Source organism: Taudactylus pleione, unplaced genomic scaffold (assembly GCF_031769625.1).
Source record: "Taudactylus pleione unplaced genomic scaffold, aTauple2 ptg000110l, whole genome shotgun sequence".
Lineage (NCBI taxonomy): Eukaryota > Metazoa > Chordata > Amphibia > Anura > Myobatrachidae > Taudactylus > Taudactylus pleione.
This window is the reverse complement of record NW_028284512.1, coordinates 4102659-4118273: the sequence shown is the minus strand read 5'-3', so window position 1 is coordinate 4118273 and position 15615 is coordinate 4102659. Positions and strand designations below refer to the sequence as shown.

At 42.7% G+C, this 15615-nt stretch overlaps 1 protein-coding gene across 1 annotated transcript in view; it reads right to left on the bottom strand.

Moving 5' to 3' along the window:
* MAPKAP1 (MAPK associated protein 1) overlaps positions 1-15615 on the bottom strand; it is a 182975-nt gene that overhangs the window by 60658 nt on the left and 106702 nt on the right. The window contains exon 7 of the mRNA XM_088471118.1: positions 13164-13273. Within this exon, the coding sequence (XP_088327244.1) occupies positions 13164-13273 (110 nt within the window). The remainder of the gene's footprint in view (positions 1-13163; positions 13274-15615) is intronic.

The following is a 15615-nucleotide window of genomic DNA, read 5'->3' as shown; positions in this document are numbered from 1 at the left end:
GGAAGAGGCCTAGAAAGGAATGAAGTGGTGAAGTTGCTATCTAAACCTTCATAACGGTGTGAATTGCAGCCCAGCAAGCTTGGGAGTTTCGAGGAGGTCCATCAAAATATTCTGCCCCAGTTCTTATGTTTTTGAAATTGGGGGTAATTCATTTCCATTCATGTGAAAGCGATTGTGTGCTAGCAAATGGATCACTGATCCCTATCCCTCCACTACTTTCCCTGCAAGGTTACATCATGTCAGGCACTTTAAGGCTCTTTAAAATGTCTCTAAAAGTTTTTTCAATATAAACTTATTAACAGTTCGGCATTTCCTTTTCCACAGTTAATGCCAATAATAAAAGATTATGTCTTTCCAGCTGGAAGTTTTTAAAGGAGGAAATACGCAAACATCAGTAAATACAAAGTATAATTACACTGCATGGCAGCTTACCAAGTGGTATTTTGCAATATGTAAAAAATATGTTCCATGTCCTGAAACTGCACCATATTTGCAAATGTCTTGACTATAGGGACACATTTATACATGTAGGTGGTGTGGAGAAATAGTGCAGGTATAAATCAATTAGAATAAACGTCTCACAACTACTATAAATTTATAGGACTCCGATCTCTTGTACGATGATGAATGCAGGTATGCAACGTTTTTCCGAAAATGTGTTGCAACATACTGTAACCAAACGTGCCATCACTTTTACTGCCATAATCAAAAATGCACTGCTTTATGGTCAACGGTTACCATTTTGATTGTAAATATGCAGATCCTAGCAGACAAAAGTGGTCGCACTAATGCAGTGGTTCTCAAACTCGGACCCCACACAGGTCACGTTTTGCAGGTCACCCAGCAGGTGTACAGGTATAGTCATTACTCACTGACACATTTAAAAGATCCACAGGTGGAGATAATTATTTCACTTCTGACTCTGTGAGGAGACCTGGAAAACATGCACTGTTTGGGGTCCTGAGGACAGAGTTTGAGAACCTGTGCACTAATGTGATTTAGCCGCGTACACTAAAAATGCAAAGATTTCTCATAATGGAGTTCACTTTCAACGGCTTTCTTCCTTTTTTTTAATACATTTTCAACTTGCATTACACAGACACTAAGGCAACTCATCTAGTGGCAGATAAAAATTTGGCACAACCATTTAATCAAATAACCAGTAGGTACACTAGAAACTAACAATTCAGGGAATGTAGCCAGCAAGATACTGGTAAACGGATTTAAAGTTTGACGCATTTTTACGTTTGAAGCGCACACAAAGATTTGGTCTCCATATTGAGACTTTCAGCTGTATTTTATTTAGTTGCATGTATCTCAAAATAGGTCCAGCTCAAAAACACAGCAGTATTTCTAAGGCACAAGCAGTTGAACAGTGTTGGTTATAAATGTGAAAGTTGTATTTACCGTATAATAGATACAGACATACTGTACATAGATGGTAAGCGATAAAACTAGCTTTTAATGCTGGTTAACTCTGCGGCATCCGCGCAGTGCAAAAACACGGCCACTGATAAATGGCCGTGTTTTGCAAGCAATTGACCGTTACCTTAATATAGACTGCAGTTGATGACTGGATGATATATAGAAGATTATGCTGCTGATACAAGAGGTAAACGTCTGCCCATTTGCGTAGCGCATCACTTACTCCCACTTTACTTTCAACTCGTCAGTCTAAATATTTGCACATTTAAAAGTGTATCTGTCCCTTTAGTGGAGCTTTTATCAACCTAACATGTCCCACATTTAGTGCAAATAGGGGCGCTTGTTCATAGCAATATACTAGAGCTGTATAAAGGGGCCTATCCATTAGCAGATAAAATTAACGATATATCGTTCAATCATTCATTATATCTGCTAATGGAAAGGCCATGAATGACAGATGCGCACTTCCGCGGCCGATAAATCGCATCTATCATCTCTCCAACATGTTGGTCAATTATCGCATATAGCTGTACGATATAAGCAATATCGTGCAGTTTATATGCGGTAAACGACAAAGGTATTAGCAGCAGCTACAGAGCGCTGCAGAGAAAAAACTCCACTCCCTGAATGATGTCATGCGATATCGTTCGTTTGCCAAAATCTGTCATGTATATGACAGATATCGTTCAGCACAGCCACCGGAATTTTCAAGGGATATCTTTTGTCTTTCATCGCTCAGAAACACATCTGCTAATGGATAGGCCCCTTTAGAAGCTATGGAGAGAAATGCATTGGATGCAGCCTTCAGTTAATGAGACGTTCCTTCATACAGTAGATGTTATAGTTTGTGTTGGGGGCCATATCTGATTTAAAAAGTCTACTAGAGATGGATCGGTCCTTTAACCTATGGAGGGAAAAAAAAAGAGGTGGACTTATCTAAAGACAACTAGCGCTGATAATGGGACAAGCTGTGAGGATACATATTAATTTAGTAATTATGACAATTTATGTGGATATAGAATAAAATATAGGGAATAGTTATATAAAGGACCAGTTAGATCTATTATGATTATCAAATTAGAGAATATTTCATTTTTAAACTACTGATCTGTCATTTAAGTGTATGGGATGCGCAGGCTGTTGAATTTTATGTAGCTTTATCAGGATTAAGAGATTAGAGGAATGGGATACAGGCTCATCATACAGTACGTAGGGAGGACTATAGGGTACAGTAGAAGCAGTTTAAGTGCTTGAAAATGATGGTGTTGGAATGACTCAAGTGATGAAGTTAAATCATGTCATTGACTATTGGTATACAGGTTCCAAGCTTGCAAAATGCAATGGACCTTGGTGGGTATCTAGTCCGTCTTTGCCCCATAGGACCATCTGAGCTGTGTAATGTTATAATGGTGAGATGGCAAGTCAAGGCCAGTTGTTTCTCATTATAGTATTGTAAGTAGGGATGTGCAGGCTCGGATTAGTTCGGATTTTCCAGCCAAATTCGGATTTTTCCTGCCAAAAATCGGGTCTCAGAAAGAGGCAAAACGTCATCTTTCATGGACTTTTGTCCAGGAATGATGAAGTTTGTCCATGAAAGATGACGTTTTGCCTCTTTCTGAGACCCGATTTTTGGCAGGAAAAATCCGAAAATTGGCAGGAAATGGTTGGTTTTAAAAAAATACTGAGAGTGAGATCATTGTAATAGATTTAGGGAACAGTTACAGGTGTAATACTAGGCTTACTGTCTTCCCTCTAAATTGAGGCACTTGGAAACAATGGCAATGAAAACTGAACTTATTTAGAAAGTTCATTGTGTAGAGCTGCATCCATTAAGCCATCAAAACCATTGTGGGGGAAACAGAAACTGTGCAATATACACAACTGTCCTAAGATAAGGGGGTATTATACAACAACCTGATACTTCTGATTGTGTTTATGCCCAATATATAAAAAAGGGGCAGTGCTTTTACTAGCAAGACACGGCTAGTAACAGTGTAACCAAATAAAAACAGACTGATTAACACTACACTAAGCGCATTGGATTACACCCCCGTTTTAATTGGTTTCCTTTTAAATATATCAAACTGAATATGGTGGCGAGACATTATTAACACCGACTGGATTTAAAAGAAACAGAGATAGGAGGGTTTACACATTTTTAGCCGTGAATGTGGTACGCAATCATTGCATTTTTTCTACACCTAAAGATACATTTATATACCCGTTAATGTGCAAGTCAGGGTATGCGCCCCTATATTTCTTCTGGGTCGAGGTCGCGCATGATGAAAAAACAAGAAAGAAACCTTTATGAGCTTCACATCAGGTGTTTAATTGTGCGTTTGGGTACGCTATCCCCAACATCTGTGTGATAACTCCAGATCTACAAATTCCTATACTTCTCTATATTAATGGATATTTGAGAGACAATACTACACACTATCTTTTAATTCTTATTTCATATATTCTATGGACACATCAACTAAATGAAGTCGCGAAGCACAAGAATAAGACTACAAACATCTATTCCACATACCGCTATGCAAAGGAACGTATTGTATACAGTTTCCCTGTATTTATAACGCCTAGCTTTGTGTTAATCAGTCTAATTTTTTATTTTGTTACACTTAAACATACTTTTGGGTGTGGTGACACCCATTTGACTGATAGATACTTATTAAGGCCGCTCTGCGCACATATTGGGGATTAATCCAGTTTTTTATACGGCTAGTAAAAGCACTGCGCTTTTTACAACTTGACACTTTGTAAATAATCCCCCAGGTATTTTAAAATGCAAAAACAGTGCTATTAACAGTAACACGACAGCGTGCCTGATTGAGAGATGGATGCAAATGACGTCGCGAATGCGTCTGTGCAGGCCGTGGCTGTGATAACAATATCCAAATGTCGCAGCCGCTGGTATTTGTATTGAGACGCCACAGATCCACCGCTTCTGCACAAAAGGCGCAGCCATCGGACGCACATCAGTCGATAATGGACCACCTGAGTGACTGCGCTAAATGGCAAAGGAATCAAGATCCATTTTGACTGCGTACCGGATCGCAGTCGCAAACTGACAAGCTCCCAAAATGGTTGCGACACATCTGCGTTTGAGCCCCCATCTCCTGTTGCCGCCCAGAAACAGTCCCTGCCTGTCCATCACTTTGTGAATAAATCCTCTATGCGACAGTCGTTGCAAGACCTTTGGGACACATGCACAGTGCAAAAACCTTGTGCATCTCTGAAACAGGCCCTGCTTGTGCGATTACAGAGTCTACCGAAATAAAAAAAACCCAGGAGAAACTGAAATCGGCTAGATCAATGAGAAGCCCACTTCTTTGGGACTACGTAAGCAGCATAGGCAGACAGATACATACATAATAAACTTGATGCAGACAGCAGCAGTGAATTGGTTAAAGCCAATTTTATTAATCGAGAAGCATTTGTGTGCCAGACGCAGGCCATCTGATCTCTGGTATGACCGGCTCTCCCATTTCCTGCCTCGCTGAGATAATGTGCTTACTCAACAGCGCAGACAATTTTTGGGCTATTTTGTGTCACTTTGGACAATTTAAGAAGCAAAAGTCTGACAGCTGTGACGTGACTTATAAACAGATGTTTTCATTTACGCTGAAAGGTATCAGCCATTCAATGGCTGCTCCTTAATAACTCCTTGTGACCTGCGGAAAATTCAGGTCACCCCTGAGAAATGTTGGCAAGGGACCTCGTTTAACAATTAAACTTGGAGAGCAGTTTGTACTTTAAAAAAAAAAAAAATATAAGGATTAAGTATTCCTGGCCTTGGGAAGTTTACAGATTGAAGCTGCCTCGGGAGGTGAAGTAAGGTGCTATTTCTGTAAGCTTGTTAAAATATACTGTATCTTATTCGGCACATTGTGTTCAAAGCACAGCTAAGCAAGCAATTGGAGTAGGGTAAACATATAATTTTTAGGGGTGAGGAGGTATATAAGTTCCTAACCATCCCCTTACAAGGACAATTGCAAGCTTGGTGTCTGTCTCTAGATATTTTAGTCCTGGGGAATGTCACTATTTTTGAAAATAATCCAAACTGTATAATAACCATTTTTCTTTTCTTTGTTCAAGATCCAAATCTGGATTACTGCTCTTACTATTTTTATTCTCTGTATATTGCAATTTCCTATTTATTAAAGATGACTGTGTACAGGGGCATATCCACTACACGATGAATGAACGATAACGACATCGTTATCGTTCATCATCCTGTGTAGTGGATAATGTGCCCACACTGAGCGATATGTCGTTCAGTCCCAGCACTCTCCCTCATCCCCGAACATGCACAACCTGGGTATATCATCAAGGTTGGACAGCAGGTTCAGGCGATGACAGATGCCGACAACGACCAGCAGGAACGCGCATCGCTGATCGTTGCCGGCATATCAACTGCACGAATAATGAACGATAACGTTACGGTATACGTTCAAGAAGCCGGCGGACGGAATGTCGACCGCCGGCTTCCAGACATTGTTATCCCGACTAGGGACGAATGACAGACGTCTAAATCTAGACGCCTGTCATTTGACCGACGTCGGGAGACCTGTCACACATCGGGACTGCCACTGCAGACTCTGCCTGGCAACATACCAAAGAGAAGCAGTTCCAGCCATCACGTTAAGGGTGAGTTAATAAAGTTTTTAACCAAATATAGGAGGCAAATTTTAAGTTAACAATTTTGTACGGCCCCCAAATGATTTTCTAAAAATTCAAATGGCCCCTGGCAGAAATAAGGTTCTCCATCCCTGATCTAAATGAATGTGTAAGATCTAGGTAAAATACTAAACATGAGCATATCTGACATTTTACCATTATTATGCATCAAGGTCAGCTAATGTTGGCCACCCACAGCCCGATCCAACCACTCAGACAAAAAGATGAACTGCACTCATAGGCTGATGGCAGTGATCCGCCAACAGCATCTTCTATGGGGCAGATTCAATTAGCTGCGGGATTTACTAATTGCCGCGCTGGACCTATTCAATTAGTGGGGATTCCTTGCTCGGGCATCAGAGTCCCTGCAGTCGGACTTTACCTCGCACCTCATGTAGGTGCGAGGTAAAATCAGTGTCAAACGACCAAATCGGCCTTGCGTGTGATTCCCGATTTTATGGCACGGGAAATAGCTTTTTCCCGCGGCGCGGGAATTTAGGCGGGCAATAAGTCGCAGATAAATCACACGGCTAATTGAATCTGCCCCTATGTGCCTGTGGAAGTCTACTTCCACTGTATTATTACCGCATTATGGGCCTGATTCAGGGAGGACGTAATGCCGGTTTACAGAGTTTAGCGATTATCGTGGTCTGCTCATGCGTCATTACCAATGACGCATGCAGTGAGGATTTATTTGCAAAGCGACTGACAGACAGGGACCGTTTGTAGGAGGTAGAGACTCAAAACTCAGGCATGTCATGTAAGCAGTAGAAATAGTTCAGTTGTCTCCGTTCCAGCAGCCAATCTGTGTGACCATAGGGTTACGCAGAAGTCCGATAATTGACTGATCTACGCACAAGCTGTGTCTTTCTTAGGGGTGAGCGGGTTCGGTTCTACTTGGTTCCGTTCAGATTTAAAAACCGAATCTTATTGGCTATCAGCTATCACAAGTTTTGGATAGCCAATAAGATTCGTTTTTTTAAAACCGAACGGAACCGAGTAGAACCGAACTAGCTCACCCCTCCTTCTACATAGTCGCTTGGATTTGCAAAACTAATGGGCGTCCAAGTCAGTGGCGTAAAATGGCAGGGTCGAGCAGGGCACGTGCCCAGGGTGCCACCGGTCGCAATCCAGGGCACAAGCAGTCCGCGGCACTACACATTAAAACAAAACACGCCTCCCGCAGTGACAGCGGTGTGTTTTAGCACTGCAGCCAATAAGAGTCAGACAGACTCTTATTGGCTGCTGCACCCAGGGCCGGAGCCGGGCTGCTCATGTGCTCAGTCTTCCGGCTCCCACACTGGGTGAAGGGAGAGATGTCATGATGACTCTCGCACAGTGCGGAGCGTACTGGAGCTGCGGACAGCGGCGGTGATCGCAGGAGCGGGGATTCCAGTAAGTAAATTATGTGTTGTGTGTGTGTGTCTTATGTGTAAAAGGCACTACTGCTGGGGGCACTATACATTGGGCACTACTGGGGCACTGTATAAGGGGCGCTACAAGGGGCACTATATATTGGGCACTGTATAAGGGGCACTGTATATTCGGGGACTACTGGGGCACTATACATTGGGCACTACAACAGGGGGCATTGCACAAGGGGCACTACTACAGGGGGCATTTCCTAAGGCGTACTACTACTGGGGGCATTAAGGTGCATTTGGAAAGGAATGTTCCCAGAGTGACGAGAAACGGTGGTGTGTCATGTTGATAAGACCCCATTTTTCAGTGGCCACGCCCGCTTTTCCGCCACGCGTGCACATGAGGGGGGGGGTGGGTGGTGGTGTCAGGGCTCTATTTTTCATCTTGCCCTGGGCTCCAAATACCCTCGTTACGCCACTGGTCTCAATACAAATCTAGCAGCTGCACCGTTTGCATATTTTCGCAGAAACTGCTGCGTACAAATTCGAATCTGCGGCGGCATTAGCGCAGAACTGTGAATCGGGCCCTATTTTCGGAGCACAGTTGCTGTTATTGCCAGATACCAGTGTCTGTGGCGATACAGTAAGACTCAGAATGCTTGATTTCTGTACAATGGATTGACCTATGTGTAGTACGCAGCCTTCCACAATCTGACATCACTTTGATATAGCTCCTAGTCGTGTGCAGTCTTACAGCAGTTGGAAAGTCATTTTTGCTCTTCACAATGTCTATGTGTGTGTGTGTGTGTGTGTGTGTGTGTGTGTGTGTGTGTGTGTGTGTAAAACAGATTTTAATGTATTGTAATACAGACCAATAGGATGAGCACATTAATCCATCACTATGTTTTTTTCATATTTGCTGAAGAATCTTCAGGCCCATAATTCTTTGCTTTCACATTCTTGCCAAGTGACAGTGGACCAGTGAGCTCTGTGGTAACTAAGTGCTAATAAGTGACTGTGGGGTAGACTCACAGAGGTCGGGAGTAGGATGAGAGAGGCTAGGGTCTTCTAACACAAGCACAACACGCTAACTACATGTTTGCGCAATTGTGAACACATCCAGACCTTGATAAAGACGCATATATGTCTGAGATATCTGTATAATTTCCTGGTGGTAAGGGCAGATGCAAATGCAATGATTACAATCACGAACAAATGGCTTCTGATTGGCTGATTACGAATGCCCCACTAACGCATATTACGTGCAAAGACATTCAATAGGGTCAATCCAATTAGGTGTGACTGTAAAAGAGAATTTGTTTCATGAAACTCGCAAGCATAGCACGAATGCACGCACCCGAGAAATGGGAAATCCAATTAGAAATGCCTATTCACGCTACTCGGTGTGAGGGTGTGCACATTTTCTAGAACATTCGACTTAGAGGGGCATGAAAAAGTGGGTAAACCAACCCGGAGACCCAAAAAGTGACAATTTCGTTAGTAGAATCATACAGAAGGTTGTTAGTGGGCATAAAGAAAGTATTACAGTTTTTATAATAAAAAATAATAAGAGCAAACTTTTTTTTTAGTTTAATCACAAATTAATTAACCAAAAAATGCTAAATAAATGAGAAAAAAAAAGGCTGATTTTGTGTTATATAAAGGCCACTTTAAATGTCAAAAAATGATTAAAAGCAATTATTTTTCATTTAAAAAAAAATACTTTAAAATTTGAGGCGCCTTAGCCAACGAAAAAGTTGATTTGAGGGTAATCTGAGACCATATATTTTTTTATTTTTTTTTTAACATCCAAAAATGGCATTGGGCCAATTCTGTTAATTAAAAGTTTCCAAACACCTAATTGGTCATAAGGAGGTATGTCCAATGGGGTTCGGCACTGTGTCCCAACATTTTTACCAAGATTTTCCTCACCTTTTCATACCCTTTTTCCTCTGAAAAAAAAATTGCGAGTTTGGAATTGGATTGCAGCTAAAGTTTGCAGTGCCAGTTCCCTATGAGAACTGCTTACACCATGACCTAACCGGATTGGCCCCCAATGCATAATAGCAATTGCCGATTTCACTAGGAAAATATATGGTTAAAAATATAAACAAAGTCTATGCTATGTATGCCTGGCTTACTGTACACTGGGCCCATATGGTACTGGAGACAACCTTCATGCATTTTATGATAATAGCAGCTTTGCATACTGTAGGAATGCAATTGCGGCTTTTTAGCGATTTCCGTTTATGGCTGTGATTTTTGTGGCCCGATAGTAGCCAAGTCTGCACCAGCCTCAATATCACTGTAGACATAAAAATGTCACTCTTTGTATTATGGTATTAAACTTAACCAGTGTTTGTTTCTATGGAAAAAAGTTTAGATAATCATCTAAAGTTGATACAAAGTTTTTAATAACTTTCATACAGTATGCTGGATACCACCAGACAAAAAAAAGCACTGAACCTGACTTGCATTGAAACGCTGTTAAAAATAGTGTGATGAGTCCTTCTATGACTGTGTGTATGGTCTTTGCGCCTGATTCAGAGATGGGGCCGTATTCAATTAGAAGCGAAAAGCCGAGGTCTGCGTAAAAGTATCACAGATTGCGTCTTTTCGCTTGTTGGAAACTTATCTCTGTATTCAGTTGCACCCGCTTTTTGCATATGCGGAGAGTCAATGCAATGGGCGAAAAAGATTCTACTCTGAATAGTAGGAGAAAGGAAGTGCAAAATTGTTATTTTGGGGTGCAAAGGTAGGGAAACCTCTCAGAACCTTTGGGACAGCCCCCCAAAGGACAACTGCATCAAAAAACTCCACCCCAAAAAAGTACTTTCATTTTGGGGGCGAAAAAGCACAAAGTGGGGGGACAACTTTGCAAACTAGCGAAATAAGGTTCTGTGGGTGCTCTATGAAAGGGTCAAGTGTTTTTGGGATTGCAGGTGCTTTTAGGAGGGAGGAATTTCACTTTTGTTAAAACTTCACTTTAGAGACATTAAAATATGCTTGCACCCATTTTCAGGTACCCCAAATTTGCCAGGACTAATTATTTTCACCCAAAAAAAATCTGCATTATGCCATTCTTCACCACTTGTGCAAAGACGATAATTAGAGGCAATTGTACCAACTTAAGTACCTCAAATTGTTTTATTAGGGCTAATTGGGCACTACTACATTGATCCCCAATGTTTCTGTATCTTTTTTTTTTGGGGGGGGGGGGGGGGGTTCAGGCTGATTTCCCCAATTCTGACATCACTTTCCGCCTGTTCTGACTTCGCGTGTTGCCGTTTTTGCGTCTTTTGGAATTGAATACGGCGAATAGCAGGGACACGCACGATAAGTTTCCGCAGCCAAAAGACGCGATGTAGGCAAAAAATCCGGCAGGCAAAACTATCGCAGGTGCAAAACTAATTGAGTAACGCCCATGGACGGAATTAAAAAAGCGACACACACGAGCGTCTTTGCAATTCCGTCCATCTAAAATGCAAATGTCATCGGGTTAATGTACATCTCTAAAATCAGGCCCTCTGTGTTTAGGCAGTTTAAGGTGCACAAATATGTCCTCACTTACTGGGTGTCCGTACGCCATGTGGCGCGAGATGCCTGGCGTGGCTGAGACGCTCCCATAGGAGTAGCGCGCATTTTTCTTTACATTTTGCATCGTAGCCGCATCGCAGATGCAGCAAGTAGCCAGTCAGTCACCGTGTACCAGAGATGCCAGTCTGCGACTTTAACCGCACAAGAATTGGCTTTACACATACTCTAAGGTGCAGATGAAGCATGACGTAACATGGCCTGAGGAAAAGCCGCAGCCACTTGCATTGGAGGCCTCTTTACACAGATTCATACTCTGTTGCACAAAGATGTACAAATGTAGCAGATGTGCGAAGATGAGGCTTGAGTCCGCCAAGTCGCACAAGACCTGGTGTGCCAAGAGGAACTATATGCTGTGACGGAAGCAACAGTAAGAAAGGCCATAACCTGTAGCTAACATGTAGCACTCTGGCTGCTGTTCAACTACAACTCTCAGCATGCTGTCTACAGTGTTATATGGCACAACAACTGACTATACACAGGTTACCCAAGTATTTTATTTTATTTTTTTTATTTGATTCTGGGGTAGATGTACCAAGCCTTGTAGAGAGAAAGTGTGGAGATAAAGTACCAACCAATCAGCTCCTGCCATTTTGCAAACACGGCCTGTAAAGTGACAGTTAGGAGCTGATTGGTTGGCACTTCATCCCCCTCCAAGGCTTAGTACATCTTCCTCTCTCTTTTAAACACAGAAGGGAATTTGTTTTTAAAATAACAGAGATGCACTGGCCTATACTGAAAATATAAAAAACACATTTGTAATTACAAAAAGCGGCCACACTCTTCCTGTAGGCGCACACGTATTTGCTCAGCGAGACGAACTTGGCAGCTAAATTCTTTGGTTACAGTCAAGGGATTACATAAATGTCTTCCCACGTCAACCTCCCTGCCCTTTTGCAATTGCAATAAGTGGACACCAGCAACAAGGCTGGCCTTGTATTTATGCAGCTGGCCTCTGAAGTAGTGAGAGCTCACCGCGACCTTGAGAAAGATTCAAGAACAAGGCAAGCGGGTTCCTGGGCGGTGATTAATTGACCTGGTCTCACTTTCCTGCGAGCGGTAGCAGAGAGAGATAATTCACAGATACACTAGATAAAGGCTAGTCTGAAAATAAAAAAAAAAAGTGCACAAAAGAGGAGATTAAAAAAAAGAAAAAGGCAAAAAGGAGCAGTAGAAACAGGGGAAAACAGAGCAGCCCAGCCCAACAGACCGTTTGCAGCAGCTAACGACTTGTTCATTATGAGTGATGATGGATAAAGACTTCTCACGCTGCGATGGGATGGAGATTTATATGCATAGTTCTGTCTCCCAACCTGGGAGAGAGATCATCATCATTTAATTCTATCTCAGCGGTCAGAGATGGGCGTCCGGAGGAGCTGGGTACCACAGCATGCTGTCAGCTGGCACAATCTGAGCGCGTGCAGCTGTAACATCTGGCGCAGGCTGCCCACGGCCCGGGCTGAACAATAGACTCTGGAGCGCTGCCAAATTGCTTGCAGACATTGGCAACAGAAGGAGGCTTCCGTCCCCCTCTCCATCTCTCCGCTCTCTTTTTATGAGGATCTGATCTCTCATAGACGCTCTTATCTCTCCACGGGGATACGGCCTTAAGATTGCTCTACCATGTCCTTCCCCACCTTATCTCTCACCACTTTTATTAAAAACTTGGCCCCCTCCCCCCCTTTACGCATGCCCGTCTATAGCTTGTTAAACCTTGTGATGGATAGGACACGGGTTATTGGGCGAGGAACAATAGCTCTGAAAGGTTCTGGAACATTTAAAACTTTTCATATTCAGTGGATGCTAAAGAATTTGTCCATTTAGGGGGGAGGACGATAATTGGGGGAGTTGAATGAAATAGTAAAATTCAATGAATCATAGTGCGGGTCATTAACTCTTCGGGAATGTAATTAATCCACTATTATATTGTTACACATTTTCCAACTCAGAGTGTAGGAAAGAAACACTGTTGGTCATAAGACAGAAGATGAAAACATATCGCTCATATGTGACTTGTGAATGTGTAGCATGTACACAGTCGGCAGATTACAGCATGAGTGAAATATATCACGTCCTCCCAATTCCTGAGGACTCACACACCTGAGTTCCTTTGTGATCCTTTCCTTCGTTTCAGAGCTTTCTCCAAGATCTCGCGCATGGTCACATTCGTACTGTCCACCTGGATCAAGGAGAATCCATGAGCTGCATTTCTGTAGGGGGTGGGGAAGACATATACTGGTGGTTATAGCAACACGCATACACACACACTCCTAACATACATAACTTTCTATACGCCACACTAGCACTTACCTACATTGTAATCCTTTAAGTGTACAGTGGTATTCACATATACAACCTTAAATAAAAGATATTTTAATCTCAACTTAGTTATCTATTAATAAAAAACCCTGGTCATTCAGCCAACATCTTATGGTGCATACACACGGTCAGACTTGCTAGGCGAACGATGAACGATTTTATCAACGATTTCATGAACGATTTCTGACAGCATTTAAATTAATGAATCGTCCAACTCTGACAGCAAACACAGTCGATGTCAGATATCGTTATCCGACATGCAGGTACGCGCATCGTTGGTCGATGCATGCCCTACATGTCAAAGATATGAACGATTTTTACAATCGTTATCGTTCATATCTGATAAGCAATCTGACCGTGTGTACGCAGCATTAAACTTGCTGTGCTCTTCTGCTAGACATCTGCATTGTTCTCTGCTGGCCAGAGTCTAACAGTTGGCTGCTGCTGCCTTTTTAAAGATACCCCTGCTTGGTTTTTTTCCGTAATAATCCTGCACTCCCCGTCCCATGCAACAAATGGGCAGCACCGGAATTTCAAACATTACCTTTAGCAAAGAGCTGCAAGTAGCGCAGAAAACAAAGTGCACGTTGCCAACGCCACACCGTGCTTGTAATCTACCTAATGAAAAGAACGGATGGCCCAGCGCAATATGGCTCCTGGGTACAAACATACAGAGATCCTGAAGAAGGAACCAGGAGAGGCGCAGATGTGTCCTCACACTCTTAGACTCGCGTGATGCCTGGCGCGAGTGAGCCGCCAGGTCCCGTGCGACTCAGCTTGTGCCGAGCGTCATGTTCGCCCGAAAATGCATCTTATTTGCAATCGGATGGCTGTAGAAGACTGCACTAATTCATTTAATGTGTAACACTTGCATATCTGTGTGCGCCTGAGTCTGTATACGAAGCACAACAGAACTTGGCGTGGAAATGAGCAGAGACCGCTGCATCGTCGTACTTTGTTTGCAGACTCTGATTCCCTTGCTCACGGATATACAAGTGTCACAAATACAATGAATCCGTGCAGTCTCCTGTAACGGGATGTCGCATCAGACGTGAAACACACACTTGACACAAGCCGAGTTGTATGGGCTGTTTGGCGTGACTGCAGCAATAGTGTATGAGGACACATCTGTATGTTATGTCAGCATTCAGGAAGTTGACAGCAGAATGTCCACATGTACATTTTGATGGCATATGACATGTCACAATGTCGGCAGTCGGTATGTTCTAACAAAAAAAATAGATTTTCTTGTGTTAGTGTTACCCTGGACTATCAACATTGTGACTATCATTAATTGATCTAATGACTGCGTAAAAAAAAGGAACTACCTATTTATTACATGGGAGGGGCACTATCCACCTTACTGCACTGTATTTGTGCTGGTACAGAAGTATTCTGGCGAGTGCAGTTTCTATCAGTGAATGCTTATGGCAATGTTGCCCAACATACTAACAAATGTAAAACGTAAGCAGAGTAAACATGGAGAACTACATACTGAAAAAAATAAGGGACATGGAAAGAGGCGTGCAAAGTTTGGTCAACAAAGTCTCGCAATTCCTCAAGAATGTAAACGCGAACACTAATACTGTTCATTCCTGGTCTAGACTTGTAACGCAAGAGAATTAAGAATGTAAATTTTATATTGTTAATAGTAGAAGCAAACTACTGTACTTGCGTAATTTATTAGTGAAATTAACTGGTATTAGTCCAATCGTATTATTATAAAATGGATGTCTTGGAAATGCCCAGGCCTGTAATCTGCCATTCTGGGAGTCAGTTTGAACACCAACTTTGCTGCTCATGGCAAGGCGACGAGAGTTCGAACGGGGCATGATAGTGGGTGCCCGACGGATGGGACATTCCATTTCCTAAGTTGTGCGGACATTCAACACTCCTCAATCTACAGTGTCACGCGTGTACCGGGAATACCTCATGGAAGGAATTACCACCCACAGAGGACAGTGCAGTGGCCGACCACGGGTACTTAATGATCGTGACCACCGGCATCCGGCCAGGATTGTCCGTGGTAACAAACAAGTGACACTGGCTCAAATCACATCCACATTCAATGCAGGAGGTACCAGATGCATATCCAGCATGCCAGTGCAGTGTTCTTTAGCTTCCATGGGATATAGGAGCACAAAGAACCACCAGAGTGCCCCTGTTAATACTACGACACCAGACAGAGCACCTCACCTGGGCTAGTGACATCACTAATTGAAACCCTGAAGGA